This window comes from Marmota marmota, unplaced genomic scaffold, assembly GCF_001458135.2.
Source record: "Marmota marmota marmota unplaced genomic scaffold, marMar, whole genome shotgun sequence".
NCBI classification, from domain to species: Eukaryota; Metazoa; Chordata; class Mammalia; order Rodentia; family Sciuridae; genus Marmota; species Marmota marmota.
In genome coordinates this window covers 52,562,857-52,572,881 of record NW_026000037.1, presented here as the reverse complement: position 1 = coordinate 52,572,881, position 10,025 = coordinate 52,562,857, and the positions used below count along the sequence as shown (strand labels likewise).

General features: G+C 33.9%; 2 protein-coding genes across 10 annotated transcripts in view; one reads left to right on the top strand and one right to left on the bottom strand.

Moving 5' to 3' along the window:
* The window catches only part of LOC107136895 (sodium channel protein type 1 subunit alpha), a 939,664-nt gene that overhangs the window by 637,519 nt on the left and 292,120 nt on the right, over nt 1–10,025 (top strand). The gene's annotated exons all lie outside the window — the stretch shown is intronic.
* The window catches only part of Scn2a (sodium voltage-gated channel alpha subunit 2), a 151,696-nt gene continuing 144,409 nt past the window's right edge, over nt 2,739–10,025 (bottom strand). For all 5 annotated transcript variants that reach the window (XM_048812408.1, XM_048812407.1, XM_015478974.2 and 2 more), the window contains 2 exons: nt 8,513–8,783; nt 2,739–6,162 (listed from right to left, as the gene is read on the bottom strand). In XM_048812408.1, coding sequence (XP_048668365.1) covers nt 4,967–6,162; nt 8,513–8,783 — 1,467 coding nt within the window. In that variant the 3' untranslated portion in view covers nt 2,739–4,966. The remainder of the gene's footprint in view (nt 6,163–8,512; nt 8,784–10,025) is intronic.

Below are 10,025 nucleotides of genomic sequence, written 5' to 3'. Positions count from 1 at the left end.
AAAAAAAAAAAAAAAAAAAAAAAAAAAAAAAAAAAAAAAAAAAAAAAAAAAGTTTATTGGGTTAGACAAAGGGGAATGAAGGGAAAAGTGAGGGGATGGGAATAGGAAAGCCAATAGAATTAATTGGACATAACTTTCCTATGTTCATATATGAATACATTACCAGTAAAACTCTACATCATGTACAACCACAAGAATGGAAGTTATGCTCCATGTATGTATAATATGTCAAAATACACTCTACTGTCATGTATATCTGAAAAGAACAACAATAAAAAAGAATATGGATCTGGGAGGAAATAATGTGAAACATGATGGTGTGCTTTATTGTGTGAAGCCTGGAAATGCTCACAACTGTTGGTGAGACTCTAGATGAGTCTTTATTGAATTCTGTGAGAGAAAGAGATCCTTGACTTTGGTCAGGTTGTGATTTCAAGGAATAATTTGTAACTTGAAAAAAGTTTGGCTTCCTCTGTCTTTATATTTGAATCAGAATAAGATATATTCCATGTAATTATAGCAAAATGGGTTCTACTGTCATGTATAACTAAAAAGAACCAATAAAAATTAAAAGTAATTTAAAAAGGAACATCACACAGGATTAAAAAAACACTCTAAACTCTTTAAAAATATGTATGCTGTACTAAGTGATAGAAAAACAGAATTCCAAAATAAAGAGGTGGGGAAATGAGATAGCTGACAAATACTAAATGCAGAATGGGCAAAGTTGCCTCAATACTTAGGCACAAATGTACCTGACCTGCTCAACGGTAGCAGGTCACCTTGCCCACACATGCTTTAGTGGGGCTTTCCAGGTTCTTCAGTTCGGGTTCATTTTCCTGTAGGTTGTTAAGTTTCATCTTTGATCTCTCAGCTTCTATCACAAACTTAATATATAGTAGACTCTCAGAACTTATTTTGACAAGTGAAAGGAAAAACCCAATGTAAATCCACCATCATAACAGTTAATTGCATCATGTTTTCTTCCTCTTTTACACAGGTATTTTTCTTAAAAAAAAAAAAAAAAGGAGGAGAAATATGTTTTTTCCTGCAGACCTGTCATGTTAGTAACTAAGAAAAAATTTCTTCCCTCGAAACTCTTTCCTTCCCCCTGCCCCACCATTGCTGCAGGTATTAACAACAGACTTTGTTTAGGAGATAATTTATAAAACAACTTTCCCATTTCTTAGACATCCTTCACTCACTTTCTAGGCATTTTTCTTTCCCTCTCATCTCCCTTCTGGTTGTGTTCTGGCCTGTATTATACAGAATTCAGGAAAAGAGTTGATTATGAGAAGTATCCCAAGAATGGAGAAGTTGAGAATGGGAGCCTATTCTGTCTATATAAAAGTTAGTAATAAAAAATGGAATCTATTTTTTTTTTTATTTGGCTGATCACTTTGAGCTACTTCGTATTGGTCCAATTTAATGGTTCCACTGCAACAAAGCATGTAAGATTCACCCAGGACTGGTTTTATGATTTGATAGTGTTTTCTAGATTATGCCCATCTTCAAACCACTTCATATACAAGGATGATTGAGGTGCCATATAGTGTGTGTGTGTGTGTGTGTGTGTGTGTGTGAGAGAGAGAGAGAGAGAGAGATTTGAAAAAGTTCCCTATGTCATTCTAATTCCTTTTCTACCAAACACAGTCCTAGTGGAGAACTTCTGATAAAAGTGCATCAGTATCACTTACTTACAGTAGAATATTGTTTTACTATTGGGCAAGGAGGACCCTAACTCATTGGTCCTCAACTTTTAGTATGAATCAGTATCAGTGAAGAGCCTTAACAATATTAGTTCCTTAATGTCATCGCCAGAGATATGAATTCAGTTGCTCTGGCATTCATCCATACATTGGCATTTAAAAAAAAAAAAAAAACTTCTTAAATAATTCTAATATGTAGTCAGAATTGAGTAACAGTTCCCAAACTGTGCATAATTAAATGGGAAAATGAAATCTGTCTAATCTGTGAATTCTGTTTATCTATATATCACGAGCAGTTGAAAAGTTTCTAAGAATTTTTGCTAAGGAAATTGTAAAAACAAATATATAGACAATGTTTAGATTTTACCGAGTGACAGCAAATAATCACGTGCCTAAATGCATGGAGTCATTGTCCACAGATTGTAATAAATAAGATGTTTGGTGACTAGGAAAGAAACCAGAAGGATATAATGAATGTAAAATGCTAAGGACCCAAGGAAAGAAAGGAAGAATATACAGAAAAGTAGATCAAGGATAAATAACACTGGGCTGGGGCTGCAGCTCAGAGAGTGCTTGCCTAGCATGTGTGAGGCACTGGGTTTGAACCTCAGCACCATATAAAAATAAACAAATAAAATAAAGGCATTCTGTCCATCTACAACTACAATTTTTCTTAACTTAAAAAAAGAATAAATAACAAAGGAACTGAAATGGAAAAGTGAAAAACAAAGCAAAACAAGAGGTAGGCGGGAAGGAGAAAGGATCACAACTTAAAATATTAGTCAATTTTTTATTAATTTTTGTAACTTTCCACTACTCTACCTGATACCATTTCTAGGTTTTTGGCCAATATTAAAACTAGATATCCAATACACTCTTCTTAATTTTCCATTCCATGAAAAAATTTAAAGATGAATTATTATATTTAATGTGTATTCTTTACATTATTTTTTCTGATAGATCATTTTTACATGATAGAAATTTACCTTTAAGTGGCATTTCAAAGATAGAAACAGAGACAGAACAATAAAATACAAAAACAAAAGCAGAACCTTTATTCTTTTGGCTTGATTGTAATGTGGTTTACCGTTCTTTATGGTAATAGCATTTTCCTGCATGCATTTCACCAACACACTACAAGTCAATAGCTTTAGTATAAAGAATCTACGTTTAATGTTGCTTGTGAAACACAAAATGTTTTGCTGTAACTGGTAATATAATTTCACTACCTGGTTTTGTGAAGAAAAAAAAATGCTTGGATCCCATATCACATCTGATACAGTGCTAGTGCCATATGGAGCAGTGAGATTAGATCTATCTGTGTAAACGAACATTGGAAAAGACTGATGGTTACTGAATAAAAAGACTAGGTGGAAACATCCAATTCAAGCAATGCCAAGAATACCAACTGATCTTTCCTTAAGCCTCTTTCAATGATAAGGCATTACTATTTGAAAGCAAATAAACATTAGACTCAGTCTGAGAATTGTTTTTCACATTGAAATGTGTGCAAGTTTACATACAGTACTAATAGAAAAGCAGAAACCTACACTGCATCTTAGTCCTTGTTTCTTATTTTGTGAAGTGCTTTAATTAAAAGTGCTGGGAACAGAAACTGAAAATAGTGACTGTGACATCAACCTGAAGATACTTTTAATTTCTCCTTTTATGTACAAAAGGCTGAAAAATAAAATAAAATGAACTTTTTACAGTATTTATATTTTCTTAGAAAACTCTAACCATATATTTTCAACAGATCTAAGCAGCTTGCAACATGTTCGTACAGTCAGGCTTTTCACCAGAGTGTTCAATTAAGATTGGAAGAAGAAAAAGCAAGAAGCTCTTCGTTGTTTGCTGCAACCTATTGCTCAACGACATGAAGAATGAGGTCTTGAGAGAACAATTTGCTTCACTTCACCACTGACATATGGCTTCCCATATTAGACTTCTGAACAGTGGAAGGAATAAGATACAGCAGCATCGGCAAGAGAAACATGCAGCAGTGACAGCTTCAAACTATAATGGAACCAATTACATCATATTACCTGTTGAAAGCTTGCAAACTATACTTACTGTGGTACATATTTGATGCAATAAATACTGTGCTTAAATCATCATTTTTGTTTGCTCAAACATGCACCACTGGGTAAAATTACTATTTACAAAGCAGACTTTTATTTTTTTAAATTGACATATATTATGTCAACCTTACCAAGAGCAGAAGATGGCTAAACAATACTGCAGGAAAAAGCGGAATCAATTTAATAAAGTGGTGGTGGGATGCTTTTTGGTCAATTCAGGTTTCTTAGAAAGGACTGATAGGATGTTTTTCTTTTATGCCAAAGGACACTTATCAAAATTGTTATAGTCATGCTGCTGGGACTCTGAGTGACTATGTAATGGTACGTATGTGTCTCTGTGTGTGCATGTGTGTATACATATATATGTATATACACGCACATATACATATATACATATATACATGTACATATAATGGATTATGTAAAAATAAAACAATTCTTCAATGCTTGTGATTCTGTGGAACATTTACAGGCACATTAAAATTTTTCTGGATGAAACACCTTAAAAATATGAATAGCTATTTAAGCACCTCAAAAATCTAAAAACATCCTGAAACAAGAAGTAAACTCTTTCCTTTTGTGATGTGATTTTCTTTTTATGTGTGAATGAGAATTGCAGCATGCCTTCATTTAAAATATATCCAGTTATACGATAGAGAAATGTATAATTCCCTCCCTTTAATCCCTCTCCCCAAACATAAACCCATTTACAAAAATAGTCACGTATAATAGTAAACAACCTGTGAATCGAAAAAAAAAAAAGGTGATCATTCACAGCACACATTTGTAAAAATATGGCAGGTGTGGCAGTTAAAACAAACAGTGGTGACGATTACTGTTATCAAGTGTCACATGTTAAATTCACATAAAAATTTAACTTCCCTCCCCCCTTCAATTGGTTCCTATAGTCTGAGTAGCCATTACTCTCTGCTCTTCAGCAGTGTCAGCTGGTTGTGAAAACAGAAACCTCCTTTCGATGCTATTTCTCTGATTTATTGAGTCCCAGTTTGCTAAACAGAGGTCCCTGTCTTGTTATAGGCACTGACCTTAAGTATACATTTGTAAAAACAGTCAGTTTGGCATTGACCTCCTGTGGGAGTCCTGTTGACACAAATACATCACCATCACAGGCTGTAAACAATTGATCACAAAATGGAGTATATTCTTTGTTTATTTTTACTTTTTACTTTCCCTGATATCTTTCCCTTTGTCTTCCTTTTCTGATTTGTCTTTTTCAAATTTTTCTTTTTCCGGTTTTGTCACACTATCGTAGGAAGGGGGAGAAGTGGTGGAAGGTGTCACATCGGTTTTCTCTGGAGTAGAATTCTCATTTAGTTTGTCAATGAGGATTTCTTCTTTGATAGGTGTTCCATCACCTTCTTTGCCTTTGTCTTTCTTATAGATAGATGAAACCTTTTTAACTTTCTGCTTCAGGAGGTAGCGTCTGTAAGCTCTCTGGATAACAATAGCAGACACCTCCTCTTGCTTGCGCTTCAAAGTGGTGGTGATGGGTTCATAAGAGACTTTGGAGGGGTTTGATGCCATGAAACGCTCTTCCATCTGTATTCGAAGGGCATCCATTTCTCCACTCTCACCCAAAACGCGCTTTGTAAAAGCAAATAAAATATCGAGGCAATGGATACGGTCTCCACTGACCATTGGCAGGTCCATAGCAATGAGCTGGACTTTGTTTGGTTTTGCTATGAGAAGAGGAGGATCTAGGGCATCTGCAAAATCAGAGAGCTTGGCAAACTCAATGAACTGGGTTGCATCAGGATCAAACTTCTCCCAAACCTCATAGAACATCTCAAAGTCATCCTCACTCAGGGGCTCTGCACTTTCTTCAGTAGCAACACTGAAGTTCTCCAGGATGACAGCGATGTACATGTTCACTACAACCAGAAAGGATATGATGATGTAACTGACAAAAAAGAAAATCCCAACAGAGGGGTTCCCACAGTCTCCTTTAACTGAACTTCCAGGATGATCTTTTTCAGGGTCACAGTCTGGAGGTCCACTGTTGAGAATAGGTGCCAGCAATCCATCCCAGCCAGCAGAGGTGGTGATTTGAAACAGGCAGATCATGCTGTTGCCAAAGGTCTCAAAATTGAACATGTCATCAATTCCAACTTCCCTCTTAACATAGGCAAAGTTAGACATTCCAAAGATGGCATAGATGAACATGACCAGGAAGAGCAGGAGGCCAATGTTAAACAAGGCAGGAAGGGACATCATTAAAGCAAAGAGCAGTGTGCGGATCCCCTTAGCCCCTTTGATCAGACGTAGGATTCGGCCAATCCTGGCAAGACGGATCACTCGGAACAGGGTTGGGGACACAAAATATTTTTCTATCAGCTCAGCAAGAAACATTCCTGTGGAAAACCATTAACCAACAAAAATAGTGTTAATAATAGTAGAAAACAATTATTTACATTGTAAGATGAATACTTATTAGGTTTTACAAAAAGTATATATAAGAGTTAGCTACACATACATGCACATATAACTCAATATATATATATATACACACACACACATACATATATATATATATGTATGTGTGTGTGTGTGTGTGTATATATATACATTCAGTAGTTGTTCAGTAAAATGAAATTGGTATTTTGGTTTTATAACATTAAAGACTTTATATCAAATGAAGATACCTAATGGTCAATATTCCCTGATCAAAAAGCACCTATTAAAATAATGAGTCAACCATTGAAAGTCTAAAGATGTTATAGACAGTAGCCAACATAGAAATACTAGTCCTTCTATTTGTATAAGTAGTAAAAGATAAAATAAGATTTATGATTAGGAACATGAGAGTTCTTGTCCTTCTGAGATAGTGAGAGTGAGCTTGTTATATTTGGGAACAGAGAGAAAATCCTGGCTTTGGAGAAAGACACACTGGAAACTGAATCCTAGCTTTTGGTGTTATGCAGTATGAAATGGTGATAATTTCAACTTTCTGTTGTTAAAGGAACCTTTACCGAGTATTTCCTTCATGCTAAGCAGAGTGATAAATACATTTATTTACATAACCTGATTTAATCCTTGCAATAATACTTTACAAAAATATTTCTTGGAGAACCAGGAATTGGAGAGCTGATGTAACTTGTCTTAGTTCACAGAGCTGATAAGCACAAATAGGGGATCCCAGGTCAGATCTGTTTGACCCTGAAATCTCATCTGTTAAAACAAAATTGTATTGCTTTCAAAAGCAAAAATGCACATATTTATGGGGTACCATGTGATGTCCCAATATATGTTACATTGTGTAATGTTAAAATTACCCTAAACCTCTATCCTCGAACATTTACATTAATAGAGTAAAGAATAAAAATCTTCCTTTCTAGCTTTTAAAAATATAACATGCATTATTATAATCTATAGTCACCATACTGTGTGGTATCACACCAACACTTTATACTCTTCCCTAACTATAACTTATTCCTGGCTTGGGGTGTTGTGAGTGGTAGAGTTTTCCTAGCAAGCACTAAGTCCTGGGTTTAATCCCCAACACTGCCAAAAAACAATAATCCTCATTGATAAGCCCTCCCCATCTGCCCTCCTCCATACTGTCCCTATCCTTTGGTAAAACACCATTCGATTCTCAACTTCTAAAAGATCAACTTTTTATATTCCTCATCTTTTAATGACTATATTATTACCTCATGTCATTATATAGGAGGACAATATTGAATTATACATTTTTATAATGTTCTATTCTATTAGAGAAAGTAGTGTAAATAGGAATACAGACATACTGTGGAGATTTGCAGTGTTGGTTCCAGATAAGCACAATAAAGCAAATACAACAATAAAGTGAGTCACATGAATTCCTTGATTTTCTGGCCATCTAAAAGTTTATGATTATTCTATTCTGTGGCTTATTAAACGTATAGTAACATTGTTTCTGAAACATATACATACACCTTTATTACAATACTTTTTTCTAAATAGTGTTAATGATTATCTGAACTGTTAGAAAAATAGTGTCAATATGCTTGCTTGATGCAGAGTTGCCACGAACCATTAATTTGTTTAAAAAACCCATGAAAAGTGAAATAAAATGAGTTATGCTGTACACTATTTTACTTTTCTGTATATGTTCCTTTTCTCAAATAGACTAAGCCTTGTCTAAAATCTTCTAAAATGACTTCTAGCATCTCACTGAGTATTTTACACATAAGAATTTAGTATACTTTGATGATAATGAATCAGATTTTTTGAACATAATATCTATTTATGAAAAGGAATGTTCAAAATCATAGAAAAAATCTGATTCAAATATAGCATTATGTTTATATGTGTAATCATGTATATTAATTTATACATACACTATTTCAATTACCAATGACATCATATTTATGAACTATTTGACCACATGATTTATGTGTAAATGTGTATCTTAGTTTATTCAAACCAAGACTTATCTATACCACAGGAATATTACTGGGCACAAGAGTATTACAACAAGTTGTAGTTATTGTCTTCTGAAATGGGACAAGGTGATAAATGAAAGCTGAACATTTAAAAAAAATCAACACATCACTTCATGCACAGACAAAATTGGATAAATAACAAATTGAAGAACAGACTATTGGAATACAAATAAAATTTTGAAATGAATGAAAAAATTAGTGAAAAACACCTCTAAAGTTTTGAAACACAAATTTTCACTATTAAATTCCTTAATTTAATAAAAGCACCTCTTCTTACCTACAATGGAGAGAATGACCACCACAAAATCAAAAATATTCCATCCAATGGTAAAATAGTAGTAACGAAGGGAGATTAGTTTCAGCACACATTCTCCAGTGAACAGAACAATGAACACCAGGTTAATCCAGTATAGAATATTCGTCATTTCTTGACTCTGGTCATCAGTTTCCACCATCATGGTGACCATGTTGAGGCAGATGAGGATCATGATGCTGATGTCAAAGACTTGTTTGGTTACAAAATCAAACACCATTCCTTGGAATTTGTTCTGAAACAAATAAAATAAATAATTTACTCAGAAACTTCAATAAAATCTAATTCAACTTATCTCACAGCAATATGAAAATGTAGCTTCTATAAAACCACACCACATTTACTGTATATGTAATAGATAATTCTGTATATTGAAATATCCAATTCTTTTCACATGAGTTAGTTTATGTACACTACTCATAATGCAAATTTTATAAACTGGCTATAGGTTACAAACCAATTATTATGATCTTGGTGCATGTATTATGTGTATGAAAGACAGTCAGTAAATATTTGTAACTATAACAAATATTTGTATTCCATGTGCTGGGGAGTAGGTGTTAAAATTACCTTATAGATCTAATAAATAAATACATCTTTAGAATTTTCTCTCATTTATTTCTTGTTTTGACCTCTTTCCTCTCTACATAGCTATAGCATCTTAATATTATAGTTTTTAAAATTAATTTTTATTGGTTATTTTTCTTAATATTATAGTTTAAGAAAATGTTTTTTTTTACATTAGTGGAAAACTGATGAAATTGGATCAAATTCTTTATTCTGCACCATGGAACTGTACCAAGGTTAATTCCTCACTTTTGATAAGTTATCTAGGGTTATGATGTAAGATGCTCTTCCTTCACACAAGAAAATCTTTGCAAAGATTATATGGAGCAACTCTTCTGTAAGAATTAAAATATCTTTTAAAAAGTGTATAGTTCAGGATGGGATGTAGTAGCACAGAGGCAGAGCACTTGCCTAACATGTGGGAGACCCTGGGTTCAATCCCCAGCAGAAAAAAAAAAGAAAAGGAAATAAAGAAAAAGATATAATTCACAATTCAGATACTGTCCTAGTCAATTTTGATCTTGTAAAATTACATTCTTAACTCGTATGCCAGTTCTGATTACCAGATCCTGTTTTATTCTATTTTGTCTGTATCTGCTTAATATTTTAGACACTACAGCGGTGGGTCCTGACAATTTCTGGGAGCTGTCTTTCTCTATCTTCTCAACTGGAATGACTGCTACCAATACATTGATACCTTGGCACATTGATAGATCTATAGCTTGCCCAGATCCTGACACTTACATTGTTCTGGATTCTCCATTCCAGTGCTCTACCATCTTCTGCTGCAAGACTTCTATTACTTCCAATAGAAATTTTTGGGTATCAAACAATACTCATTGTATTTTGCTTTATTCTTTGAATTCATATTTGGTCTGCTGGACTGGACTTCTATTATTTCATCTGGGAC